Raw genomic sequence first — 14,438 nt, forward strand, 5'->3', positions numbered from 1 at the left:
ATGAATAATGTGTTATAAGGAATAGAATAATGTGCTGCATGACGACCGAAGGAATGCATAGAATGAATGTACAATAATGTTCCTTTTAAAGAATGAATAAAGATGAAGGAAGGAAAAAAGAAATAAATCGTACAACGAAGGGAATATAAATAATATATGCACATTAGATTTCTGTGGAAATGGATGATAGGAAAAAAAAAAAAAAGAAAAAAAGAAAAAAAAAAAAGGAGACGAACATTCGTTGTTGATCTCAGCGAATAGTAAAATGAGAAAAATCTCTAGGCACAGTTCATATGTTACTACATCAGTAGACGCATTAATGCAGCCTACAACAGAAAGTTTTATATGAAGATCGATGGAGTATTATTTCCTGTTCCTGCAGGACAAATGTAATTAGAAAATTCACAATGGGAACAATCGGAGATTTCGATAAATTAAAGGAACAATGGGGGAGTGAAAGAAGTTATAATGATAAGGAAACAAGGGAGGTATGTTACTGTGCTAAGAGATAATGTGCTACACGTGGGTGTTAACCACAACGTAGAACTGTGCTCACTTCCCGTTTCTATGAATAATATTAAACTATGTATTATGCAGGGAATACATATTCCTACGTTCTTTTAATTTGCAGGCAAAGTTATTACCGAAAATTAGGGAGTGGATTGATGACTTCATTAAGGATGTAAGTGATGATGATGATGGTGGAATTGGAACTAACGGATGCCAGAACCTTCAAATAAATGGGGAAAACGCAACAGCACAAGAAAAAACATGGTGCGCATTTATTGTAGCGAATTCTTGGAAAATGAAAGAAAAGATGAACAGTGGACATGACGGTAGTTCCGTCGATGTGAAAATAAAGGAATATATTCAATGTGCTATAAAGCAAGTATGGTTCAGTGTATACTGGAGGAAATATTGTAGGGCCCAACAAATTATGGAAAGCGTAGAAGAAGTAATGTGCACATTGTACAAGGAACTTACCAAAGAGCAAAAATGCAATAAATGCAGATATGATAGAATTCAAATTCCGTTTGTGAATCGTATAAGTATTCACAGTCTAATAAATGATAAGATAAATGGAGAAAGGGGAATGTTACAAAAAATACATAGCATGCTCCCCAGGAGTTTGTGTAATGCAGACAAAGGAAAGAAGAATACTGTATCAGGAGCACATGAATCAACAGAAGCAGTAGCAACGGTACCAAATCCAGTCCCCGTCACCGTCGGTACCACTTCCATCACCCCCAAAACAAGACCATATCAATTCTTAACCAAATTATTACATCTATGGATCATGGCAAAAGGGACAGGCACAGAGTTGGACAACTTTGAGGTAAATGAACACTTTAAATGTTTGAGGGGGAGTCGTTACGTAATAATAATAATATACGAAAAAATCTATATATAATGGAAGGAGGACTTTACTATGCAGGTTAGGAAGGAAGGAAGATTGTTAGGGGTGGAAGGAAGAGTCTTAGGAGGGGGAAGGAATGGTTGTTAGGTGGGTTGTTAGAGTGAAAGAAAGGCATGTTAGTTGGGTTGTTAGGTGGTAGGTGGTTTTTAGGGGTGGTAAGTGGGTTGTTAAGTGGTAAGTGGGTTGTTAAGTGGTAAGTGGGTTGTTAAGTGGTAGGTGGGTTGTTAGGTGGTAGGTGGGTTGTTAAGTGGTAGGTGGGTTGTTAAGTGGTAGGTGGGTTGTTAAGTGGTAGGTGGGTTGTTAAGTGGTAGGTGGGTTGTTAGGTGGTAGGTGGGTTGTTAAGTAGTAGGTGGGTTGTTAAGTGGTAGGTGGGTTGTTAAGTGGTAGGTGGGTTGTTAAGTGGTAGGTGGGTTGTTAGGTGAGTTGTTAGGTGAGTTGTTAGGTGGTAGGTGGGTTGTTAAGTAGTAGGTGGGTTGTTAAGTGGTAGGTGGGTTGTTAAGTGGTAGGTGGGTTGTTAAGTGGTAGGTGGGTTGTTAGGTGAGTTGTTAGGTGAGTTGTTAGGTGGTAGGTGGGTTGTTAAGTAGTAGGTGGGTTGTTAAGTGGTAGGTGGGTTGTTAAGTGGTAGGTGGGTTGTTAGGTGAGTTGTTAGGTGAGTTGTTAGGTGAGTTGTTAGGTGGGTTGTTAGGGGTGGTAGGGTGGAAGGAAATGGGGTCTAAGGAGGAAGGGTCTAAGGAATGAAAGAAAGGGATTTTAGGGTTGGAAGGAAAGGGTTCTAAGGAGTAAATGAGGTCGATAGGGAAGAAAAACTATATATGGCACGTATATATATGTGTACTTACGATAATTTACTTTATAGAACCTCATATGGGGTGATTTTCAGACCGTATTTAATGATATGATGGATAATATAGAGCAGGATGCAGATGATGAAAAAGGAATGTGTGCCAGGACAGGCAGGAGTAATAAACAAATATTGGAGGGAGACATCATAAGTAAAGAGCTATGCAAAATGTTAATAAGAATATCCCTCTGGATAGATGGGTTAAAGCAAGATTGGACTGCGGGGAAGGGGTGGCGTTGGGTACCCAGGCAGCGGGAGAAAAAGGCAAAGGAGAGAAAATTGCAGAATTATTTAAGATGTTTGGTAGGGAGGGTGACCATGATGCGAATGTTAGGAATGCATTGTAGGTTAGGTAAAGTGGCTCCAGTAGTTAAGATTAGTATGGAAGATAAAAGGAAGGAAGAGAAATTTAAGGATAGAAGTAGAATATGTGACGAAATAGATAGTGAAAGTGTAGGAGTAGGTGGAAAACTAATATGGGAACAATTAGATAAATGGATAAATGACTATGAGAGGGATAATGCGGGGAAAAAATGGATACGAAAAGTGGAAAAAGGGGGAAGCGCACTGCACACAATAAAGGGACAGGGACAGAAAGCTTGTCCAAAGGAGACAGAAAAAAAGGAGAGGTCAGAAACCATAGGGAACTTAGGAATAATACCCTCCCCAGGGGAGAAGCTGGACATAGCAGATGACAATGTAACCTGGGGAAAGGATGCTATGAAGAAAATGTTAGAAAAAATTCATGAACAGAGGGAAAAGAAGAGGAAACTAGACGGATGCCACGGGAAGGAGAATGATGGACTGGATGACGAAGAAGAATGTAAACAATCATTGTATTGTACCTAGTGTGAACGGTGCGTGCACATGTCCTATACTGCTTAAGTATTTTTTCTTTTGGATATGAAATATTCGAAGCATATAGGACACATATCTGTGCACGATACATTCACTCCTCCGTCCCTCTTTTGCAGTTACTATTATGGAATGGTTCACAAGATTTTTTAATCAACCTACTGAGGATGATTATAAGGACTATGAGCCTGTCAAATATAACTGGGCAATATACAGTGTGAATAGTGCTATATGCGAGAGTGATAGTGACGAACATGGCTTCAAGGCGGCGGAACATGGGGAGTTCTGTAAAATTATGTTAAAAAATGTAATGATGGCAACGGATAAGCGGAATGAGCATAAGCAACACAATGATAATCCTGCATGTCAGAGGAAGTATATCCCATTATGTGACCTATTGAAAATATGGATGATGCACATGGGAACAGTGTGTGCACCTAGGAAAGTTATGGAATATGTGTTCAAAGGTGTTGATGCATTGAATGAGCAGTGGAAAAATGAGAAAGAATATATGGATTGTGATTATAGTAAAGTTTCCGATCTTTATAGAGGGAAAACTGATATGGTGTATGAAATATCAACCTTATTAAGCAAAAGTACTGTGAGGGAAAAATTAGGAACACTAAATACTAGAGGGTGGTGCGATCAGAGTAAAATAAGGTATTCAACAGTTCCTGAGAAGAACAAAGTATTTCAACGGAGTGATCAGGGAGGGAAAGACACAATGGTAAATAATGTAAACTTGGAAGAATTGGAGCACCTGGTTGAGAAGGTTGATGGAGGAATAAAGGAGGAAGAAGTAGAAATGGAGGGTATAATAGAAGTTGTTCAACAAGTAGTTACTGAACAACAACAACAACAACAATCACAAGCAGTCCAACCTCCACCCCCACCACCAAGTACACCAGCACCAAAGAAAACAGGTAAGTCTCCAACTGTAGATTGTGATAAACAGGAAGCTGAGGAGGGTGCAGACTTAGATCTTAATTTTCTTGATTCTTGCTCTGAAGGTTCTAATAATATTCCAGCAGAATCATCCGCTCCTCCTCCTGATAATGAACACCTTGAGGCCAGTGTGTCTACCGGTCCTGTTGGTCAGGCAGGTACTCAGGTAGCTGACACTACTGCTGTTCCTTCAGGCGAAACTCAGGTTGTAACGCCATCTACTGGTCATATTCAACCTCCTGGTTCTTCAAACCCTGGTACTCCAGGTGGTGGTGCAAACAGTTTAGGTGGGGTAGGTGCCCCGGGAGCTGTTAGTTCTGCTCCTGTTGGTGGAGGTGGTTCTGCACAAGATGCTGATAGTCAAGATCCAACTAACACCAGTCATACTATTCATCAAACGAGTCAGAAGTTTCCTGTTGTAGACCAAAAGGGTCCAAAGGTAGATGTAAAAGATCCCCAGGTGGACACACCATCCCAAGGAATAGGAGGAACAACAACCTTAACACCATCATCCTTACCAACATCAACAATAGCAACAGGAACAACAGGAGTATCGCCCCCTACAGCTGTTCCATTTGTTAGCAAGATGGACGACCTTTCCTACCTCCTTACCCCATCCCTTCCTACCATTCCTGTTTTCATTGGTACTTCTGCTATAAGTTATCTCCTTTGGAAGGTAAGAAAAAAAAGAAATAAAAAAAAAAGAAGAAAAAAAGGAAGGGTTAAAGAAGTTAAGGAGAAAGGAAGAAAGAAAAGGACGGAAAGGGAAAGAAAGAAAGAAAGAAAGAAAGAAAGAAAAGGAAGGAAAGAAAAGAAGAAAAGGAAGAAGAATAAAAAAAGAAGAAAGAAAAAAAAAGAAGAAGAAAATAAAAGGAGGGTTTAAGTTTCCGGGCTTCAGAGTGTAAGAACAACAACATGGCCTGCTACTTAATTGTTGAGGGGGTTGGAAGGAAGAAAGAGAATGAAAAAGAAAAAAAAAAAAGAAAAAAAGAATTAAGGTAAATGAATCACTGAGTGTGTGTAGGATTTCGTATTTTAGGGAAGTGTATGTGTAGGATTTCGCATTTTAGGGATGTGTGTGTGTAGGATTACACATTTTAGGGGTGCGTATGTAGGATTTCACATTTTATGGGGTGTGTATTTAGGAGTTCGCATTTTAGGGTGTGTATTATTTTACACTTGGGTTTTGAAGTAGTAATTACAGTTGCGTGTGAACAAATATTTCACGCCCCTATTAAAGAAACATTTTTTTTCCTTTTTTTTTTTTTTTTTTTTTTTTGTAGTACTTTGGAATACTTCGTAAGACAAGAAAACGTTATAGAAAAGCTCCTAAAGCACTTGGTCCAAGTTTACAGGAACAACTCCTTGCTAATGCGGACGACCAGCCAGATGGTCCACATGCATATACTTTAATAAGGGAACGCAAACCTCGATCGACGCCTAGAAAAAAGAGGAAAAAACGAGGTGGTGGTAGGGCTGGTCGTAGTGGTGTACGTAGACGCATGATTATTGATATTCATTTAGAAATCTTAGACGAATGTCAAAGGGAAGATCTACATTCGACGAAGGAGGACTTTTTTGAAATTTTGGTTCAAGAATTTATGGGATCTGAACTTATGAAAGAAGAAAATGTTCCTGAGGAACAAGTTTTTCTGGTAGAAGTTCCTAAGGAAGAGGTTCCAAGTTCTGATTCCGGGTTTAGGGAAGAAGACTTTGTTCCAAAGGAAGGTGCTTCTAAGGAACAGGTCCAATGTTCAGATTTCTGGTTTAGGGAAGGAAGACTTTCTTCCTAATGGAAGGTATTCCTAAGGAAGATGTTCTTAAGGAAGGTGTTCCTAATGAACAGATTCTATGATCGGATTCCGGATTTAGGGAGGAAGACTTTGTTCCTACGAAAGATGTTCTTAGGGAACAGGCTCCAAGTTCAGATTCCAGGTTTAGGGAAGGAAGACTTTGCTTCTGAGGAAGATGTTCCTAGGCAAGATATTTCTATGGTTAATGTTTCTGAGGAACAGGTTCCAAGTTCAGGCTTAGGGTTTAGTGTTTAGGGTGTAGTCAATATATTTTTCTTTTTCTTTTTTTTTTTTTTGTATTGCATGAAAGTATACACGTTCATGTGTAATCAATATGAGCCGGGAAAAAAAAAAAAAAAATTTCTTCCCCACTTTAGTTTGACTTGTTTGGTAAAATTTTTTTTTATGGAAGAATTAAAAAAAATGCTTATTCATTTTGATACAAAAATTTTTTAACTTCAAAAATTTTTTTTTTGTTTCTTGAAATAAATATTTTTTCAAAATTTTCAACAACTTTTTTCTTTTTTTTTTTCTTCTTATCGCGCTCCTTTTTGGGAGTAACTTATTTCAAGTTGTTATTTAAACAAACACATGGAAGGAAGAAAAATAGTAACGAAATATGAAGAAGAGAAGGAAGGAAAAAAAGGAAAAAAGGAAAAAAGTGAAAGAAAGGGAAAAAAATGAAAAGTGCCATTTAGCTTCTTTGCACACTTCATATAAGTTGTGTTCACGGTGTTATTTATGCGTCTCCCTTTTGAGGGAGGGGGTAAACACTCATTCAACATTCCAAATGAGTGTTACATTATAATGGTGATACATTCCGAAATGTGTTACATTACATGTTTTGATAACCTACCATCCCGCGACCCGCCGTACTATTATTTGTTTTTCCTCCCCTGTTAGGCTGTCTTGTGTATGGAGTAGAAGGTACTATTCCATCTATTGTAGAACTTTCTGTGGGACCTATTGTTGAATTTTCTGTGGAATATGTTGTTAAGGTGTCTTCTGTGGACGAACGAAAGTTATGTGTGCTGGACCTTCTCTTTCTTGTGTTGCTCCTTCCTCTTCCATTTCCAGAAGTGTTGTTACCAAACCAAGAATACCAGGGTTTATACTGAACGGAAGGAAGAAGGAAAAGGAGTGAAGGAAGGGATGTTGAAGGAGTGGGAGTGAAGGAAGGAATGTCTAAGGAGGAGGAAGGAAAGAAAGGAAAGGGTCTAAGGAGGAAGGAAGGAGGTGATCTAAGGAAGGAAAGGAAAGGGGCCCAAGGAGGAAGGAAGGTTGTTAGGTGATAGGTTGAAGGAAGGGTCTAAGGAGGGAGGAAGGAAAAGGATGGGTCTAAGGAAGTTTGTTAGGTGATGATGATAGGTCGAAGGAAGGTTGTTAGGGGTGTTAGAAGGGAGCATGATCTAAGGTGGAGGAAGGAAAGAAGGTTGTTAGAGGTGGTAGGTGGAAGGTTGTCGGATGGTTTAGGGTTTAGGGTGGTGGGTGGGTTGTTAGGTGGTAGGGTGGGGTATTATTATTTTAGTGTAGGTTCACATTTTATTTTAGTGTGTATTATTGTATTTTTAGTGTGTGTATGCGCATTATTTTATTTTAGTGTGAGCGAATTATATTATTTTAGTGTGCGTATGCTCACATAAATAATTATAATGTTGTTGCACATAATAATAATTATGATATGTTTTGCACATAATGTTGTGGATGAACACAAAAAAATCGTTATAGAAATTTTAGTACAGTAAAAGAGGGGTTAAGTATATTGGCCCTATTCAATCCTCTTTTGAGAATGAACTATTTTTCCTTTTATTATATTCGCTCTTCGTTCTTCCATCTGGGTGCTCATTCATTTAGATATTCTTTCTTATTTAGGTGGCGATCATCTAAGAAGATGTTGTGTTCCTTCATCTAGGTGGATGATGATGTAGTGTATGCAATAGAATATTCTGTTCCCGAATCAAATGTGGAAGAATCATCTGCAGTACAAGAATCATGTTCCCCTCTTTCCATATTAAACCTTCGTTCTATTGCACTCCTTTTTTTTCTTCCAGTGCTTCTCTTTTCCCCTCCAAAACTGTTCCTTATCGAGAAAGGTAAAAGATCATACTGAAAAAAACGAAGAGCAGGGAATGCATATATATATATATATGTATGTGTGTGTACATATATGTAGACACATATACGTATATATACTTACATATATATATGCAAAAAAAAAAAATTTCTTTTTTTCTTTTTCTTTTTCTTTTTCTTTTTTTTTTTTTTTTTAAATTTACCTTATATAGAAAGGCAGCAATAGCAGGTACTCCAACTCCTGCTACTCCCAATATGGAAGAAATAGCGGTAGTAGTGGAGGTGTTGTTTCCAAGGGTGGTCGCCTCCCCACTCAACTCTTCAGTACACCCCGTAGTTTGGTCATCAGTTAGTTCCTTAACTGCTTCAAGAGAAGAAGGGGAAGGAAGGAGGGGGTCATCCCCTCCTTCCTCCCCTTCCTCCTCTGCAGACACCTCAGTACATTGCAATTTTGACATTCCTTCCTCTTCACAGAAACTTTTATAGTTTGTATCGAATTCATTACAGTATGAAGGATCCTTTGTTTTACCATCCCCCTTGCAGTACGAAGTTACAGTGGAACATGCTTTAGTAATGTTTTCTAAGTGAGCTTTATATTTTTTAGTGCAGGAAGGTGTAGAAGCAGGTTTGGGAGCTGCCCTACTAAAATTTTGTTCTATCTTAGCGCGGTCTATGAAATATTCATAGACTATTTGTTTATAGTTGAGAGTGGTGAAGTCGTTGGCTTCGCTGAGGTTACTAAATTGCAATTCACATTTATGATTCTGAGGAATTTTATTTAATTCTTTTTTAATTGCTTCTATAACAGTGGAAAATGAAATAGTAGAATTTGTTAATTTTTTATATAATAAATGCCCTAACCAATAATAGAGGAAGTTGCAGAATGGGTCGCGAGGTTCCTTCTCCATCCCTATTTTTGTAGAAACATAACATAATGCATTTGCAACTACCGTTGCATATTTCTGCTCTTCGAAATATGTTTTGATTGCGTCCCTTATTTTTACTCTGGGGAAGCAAGAATAGTTGCAATAACCCTTACTGTCCTTAAACTTTTTATAATACTGCAAATATGAGTTCAATCTTTCCAAATGTGCTTTCTACAAATATTGTTTAGGATCGTGTGAGGAGGGGGTTGTGTGTTAGGGGGAAGTTATATATATATACATATACATATATGTATATGTACATATATATGCACTTATATATATATAGTTATATATATGTAGGTGGTGGTTGTGATTGGTGGTTTTTTTTTTTTTTTTATTATTACCGTTAGTTGGATAGTGGTTGCTTTTTTTGGTGCCTTTGTTGGTTTTGATGGACAAGGAGCTTTGTCCCCTGAGCATGATTCATCATCATCTTCCTCGTCTTCAGGCTCTAATTGAGACGATGAGGAACACTCTAATTTTGGCAATTCCGTATTCTTGCACTTCCCCCCCTGCATATATTTCCCTTCGAAATCTCTACAATAGTCATTGCTATTAGTCTTACAATAATTACATAACTGTGTATATGCTGTTTGAGCTACCTCCCGGTATTGGTCATAATTCGAAATACGGGAGCATGCTTCATTCTCAGAATGTCTTTGTAAGTAGTCATAGTCATAATAATAATCGAATACTTTTTTTCCCTTGGTGAAAATTTCCCAGCTATCATTATCCTTGTACAAGTGTGTACACTCCCTCTTGCACTCACTCCCACATGGGAAATTCTTCAGTTTACTGTAAATTGAATTCATGAGTGTACTAACTGGTGGGTTCCTGTTTAGATTCCCCCTTATTCTATCACCTAGCCAATAATAAAAGAAATGACAAGGTTTATAATAACCCTCTGATTGTGCTTGCACTATGCGTGCGGAATAGTAGCTTCTCACAATTGCAGTGGCCAATTCCCTATCATGCAGCCATAAATCCCTGTTCCACACACCTAATGCCCCTCCTACACCTTCTATTACATCCTTCTTACAGTCCTTACTCCCACGACCTTCCTGACATTCCCCCTCCTTCCTTCCGAAGGCAGCGTATATTACTTGTGAGGGTAATTCTTCTGAAGGATCTTCCATATTGTCATGGGGTGTCATTGTTCGGGTAGTTGTTTGTTTATATGTACATTGCTTCTTTGTTGTATATATATGGAATGTGGAATGTGGAATTTTATATATATGTTAGAAATGTGTTTCCTTAAATATATGCAGGCAGCATGTGTTCATGTGTGTTGGCATATTAATGTACATATATATATATATATATATTTGTTTTATGATTATGTAAAATATGGAAGTTTTTATGCAACTTTTTTTCTTTCTTCCTTTTTTTTGGAAGTTTTTACTTTTTTTTCCTTTTTATGGAATTTCTTACTTTCTTTTCTTTTTTTTTGGAAGTTTTTACTTTTTTTTCTTTTTTATGGAAGTTTTTGCTTTCGTTACTTTTTTTTCCTTCCTTCTTTCCTTTTAAATAATGATGCATACATATATATGTATAGGAGTGTAATATGTTCTTCTTTTCTTCTTTTCATCACCCTGATAAGCAGATATTTGAGCAGGGGAAAAAAAACTTTTCCGTGCTTGTGCACTTTTAATTTATATTCAACTATTATTATTATACAAACAGAAGGAATTATTCAAAATTTCTGCTAATACATACATATATATATGTATTGTACAGTTTATACATGTACAAAGAGAACACTTTTTTTCTCCTCTTCTCTGTGCATGTGTACACATTTATTAGTGTACATTTATTCAATATTTATTGAAAATAGCTCAATTATTTTTTGGATGAATGAAGTTACACATAATATATGGAATTATACGGAATTATTTATATGGAACAGAAATATTATATATTCATACTTTTGCACTTGTGCAATAATAATAGTACTCCGTGTAATATATAATCCTCTCGTGTAATATATATACACTCCTCTCGTGTAATATGTACATGCACCGATCCTTTCCGCCCTTTCTTCTTTATGATTTTGATGATGATAATCTGAGTAGCAATAATAATAATAATAGTAGGAGGAGGGGAGAGGTTTTACTACTTTTTTTTTTGCGCACAAAGTTATCCAGAAGAACAACATGTTCTACATTCCTTGATAACGTATATTATTTCGCCTATTTGGCGCAGTATTTGTTTTCCCTTTTCTGTGTTGCTCATTATAGATGGTAGAATTGTCTTCTGTTATGGAACTTCCTGCTGTGGACGCTACTGTGGAATATTCTGTTCTTAACGTGTCGTCTGTTGTTAGTGTGTCGTTCTCAAAGTGATGACGTCCCATTGATGTTGTTCTTTTCATTCTTCTTCTACTTTTATTGTTCTTTGCAAAGTAGTTACCGACCCAGGAGGGTAGAAGGTTATACTACGAAGAAGGAGGAGGGGTGGAAGGAAGGGTGTAAAAATGTGTGTTGTATATATATATATATATTATAATTATTGCTCACCTTGTAAAGAAGGAATGTCATTGTTGGTAATCCTATGATGGTTGCCACTGCGGAAGGGACAATGGTTCTAGCAGCACCACCAGCTTCCCCCTCCTGTAGAGATGAATGAATTTCTGACGCTTCCTGTGGTGATGATGAAGTAATTGCTGAAGAAACTCCTGAAGACAGCTGTTCTAAACAGGAAAGGAGATTTACCTCATCCATCTCGTCTTCTGTGTCTGGTGGAGGGACCTCTTCTTTGGATATTGCCTTTCCTTTTAGTTGTGATGGTGGTGGGATAGTACCACCACCACCATTACCTTCGAACTTGTCCCAGAATTTTTTAAAGTACGCATCTAGATTAGATGACCCACCTGCTTTTATTGGTCCATAAGCACCATCAACTCCTCGATCTCCATCAGCTCCCTTATCTCCAGTTAGGTAAGCGTCATATTTCCCCTTACAGGAGGAATCATCAGACGGGCAATCCTTCAATTCTTTCCATATCGTTCTATAGTCGTAGTAATAGTCGAATACTTTTTTTCTTCGCTGAAAATCAATACAGGCAACATTATTGTGCATAGTTCTACAGGTGCATTGTTGGCTGCCCAAGCTCTTCAATGTAGTGCATATTTTCCCCATAATGGTTCCAAATTGACCAGGTGTTAGCAAATTGTTACTTAATTTGTCCCCTACCCAAAAATAAAAAAAGTTGCACAGCTTCTCCGTGCATGACGACTGCTTAATTGTTTGCACTTTAGATAAAAGACACCATGAATTCGCAATTTCTATACCATATTTACTAGGATCCTCAAGGTTCTTTAATTTATTTACCAGTATACTTCCTATTCCTGTTCCCCAAGAATCGATATCCGGACACATATGTTTGTCACCATACTCGCCATTCTGGTTTTCTTCGAATTTTTGATAGATTTGTTTCGAAGGTAAATCATTCACCTTGCACTGTTCCTATAAGTGAAATTAAGTGGAATATATGTATTCTAATGTGGCTACATATGTTACTTCATTATATCGCGGACAGCTGTATTGTATGAACAATATATATGTATCTACTTTGAACAGAAGAAACAACTATTAGTACTTCCTTTCCCATGGCTTGATGCTGTATATTAGTTCTTTTAAAAATAAATTCATTGCAGAATTATTCATGCATTTATGCTCGCTACATATATGTGAGGGTACTTTCTTTGTTTGTTCTGGTAATGATTATGAACAAGCACACATATATGCCAAATTAGCACAAATATATATAATTAAGGCAATAAGTACGAATAAATGTGCTGTAATAATAGATTGACGAAGGGAGGAACGAATAAACTTTTTATATACAGTTCCTTCCTTCATTCATTTATTCCATTATTTTTGCATTATGTACAACCTCCCAGGAAGTATTATAATTATTTATTATTATGCACATGTGCGTTTCGGTTATTTAATATACATATATATATATATGTATATATATATGTTGGTATATATGTATATATATTAATTATACATATATATGAAGAAGATAGAGAAAGAAAGAAATGAAAAGTGTACTGTATGTGCGCATGCAGCACTATAATAGTAGTCATTCCCTTTATCATAAATCCCTTCTTATTTATTTATATTCGCTCAGAATATGAAAAATTTTCTTTTTCTTCCCTTTTTTTTTTCGTTCTTTAATGAGAACACCACAAATGGTTCCTCTTTTGTATGCGTTATGTATATATGTTGTGCCATTTGAGCTACTTTTTCCTGCTTCCTTCCTTCCCTTTCCTTCCTTCTTTCCTTTTTTCTTCGTGAAATTTTATGAAGCTCCGAAAATTCAAGGAAATTCTACACAACGTTTCATTTGTGCTATTTCCTGAGTATATAACATAAATACAGGTGCATATGATTATATATGTATGTATCACGGTCGTTATTCACATATTTACCTATCGCAGAATATAAGGTGGTAAATTATAAATGGGAAGAAAATGAAGTTCAAACTATTATATATTTATATTCTTCTTACCTCCTTTTCAGGGGGTGTCACAAATAAAAATAGGAAATAACAGATTATACACACATATAAAGGGTGGAAGGATAAATTAGGATCACATATATGTATATGTTCGGTGGTGGAGTTCCATTATGGAATATAGGTATAGGTTCCACTAAAATAGCAGTTCCAATAGTAGCAGGTTGCACTTATCAAGTTGCACAAATCTTACATGTGTCCTTCCCAATTAAAAAAAAAAAAAAAACTGCCTTACATCCCTCTAACTGCTCACCCAACTGCTGAAACCATGCCCTTCGACATCAGACCCCAATTGGGGGCTCCTATATATGTATCCGCTGGAATAAGGAACCCATTTTCCTCCTGCGGATACATATATAGGAGCCCCCAATTGGGGTCTGATGCAGAATTTGTGAATTGTCCGAACAGGAGTATGTTCGTACTAGATATATGTATACGTGATCATCACAGTATTCTTTCATTATATAGAATTTCGTATGGTTGACTACCTGGAAATAAGAACATTTTAAACCAAATGAATGCACTATGCACACTTATCCTGCTGAAAACACACATAGATATATATATGTATATATATATATATATAGAAGAGTGTTTGTACACAGGTAAGTTATGAACAAAAGGGGGAGGAGGGGATGGACATATTAATTATAAATTGGAGCGTGCAGAACATTTCTATTTATTTCTTTTCCTCTGTAGAGGCATTATGTAGGGTGATAAGCCACATTCCTTCCTTGTTTCTTTTGAGGGAGATTATTCTTCGTTCTTCTTCTTTGAGGTGCTCGTGATCGTCGTCCATCATATATAGTAGAATTGTCTGTGTAATCTGAAGTGGAATATTCTGTTGTGGTAGAACCTCCTATTGTTGTTGAGTCGTCGTTCGTAAACGCATGAAAATGATGTTCAATAGATCTTTTTCCTCTTCTTCCTCCTTTAAATTTGTTATGGAACCAATCAGGTAAAAGATTATACTGAAAATTGTTAAGGGCACAAAGTGTAAGAATATGTATATATATATATATGTACATTTATATAAGTACATATATATATGTATATGTAAAAAT

General features: G+C 36.8%; 2 protein-coding genes across 2 annotated transcripts; one reads left to right on the forward strand and one right to left on the reverse strand.

The window, feature by feature from the left end:
- Nucleotides 1-407: 407 nt before the first annotated feature.
- On the forward strand, nt 408-5,851 carry PCOAH_00002260 (SICA antigen; the record flags this gene model as incomplete). The annotated part of the gene is made up of 5 exons (XM_020057043.1): nt 408-488; nt 632-1,336; nt 2,298-3,081; nt 3,233-4,734; nt 5,342-5,851. The coding sequence occupies 5 exons, from the start codon at nt 408-410 to the stop codon at nt 5,849-5,851; spliced, it is 3,582 nt and encodes a 1,193-aa protein (XP_019912615.1).
- An 835-nt stretch (nt 5,852-6,686) lies between these two features.
- Nucleotides 6,687-9,986, reverse strand: PCOAH_00002270 (Uncharacterized protein; the record flags this gene model as incomplete). The annotated part of the gene is made up of 4 exons (XM_020057044.1): nt 6,687-6,965; nt 8,128-8,288; nt 8,367-9,021; nt 9,195-9,986. The coding sequence occupies 4 exons, from the start codon at nt 9,984-9,986 to the stop codon at nt 6,687-6,689; spliced, it is 1,887 nt and encodes a 628-aa protein (XP_019912618.1).
- Nucleotides 9,987-14,438: the final 4,452 nt, after the last annotated feature.

This window comes from Plasmodium coatneyi, chromosome 2 (assembly GCF_001680005.1).
Source record: "Plasmodium coatneyi strain Hackeri chromosome 2, complete sequence".
Taxonomy (NCBI): Eukaryota; Apicomplexa; class Aconoidasida; order Haemosporida; family Plasmodiidae; genus Plasmodium; species Plasmodium coatneyi.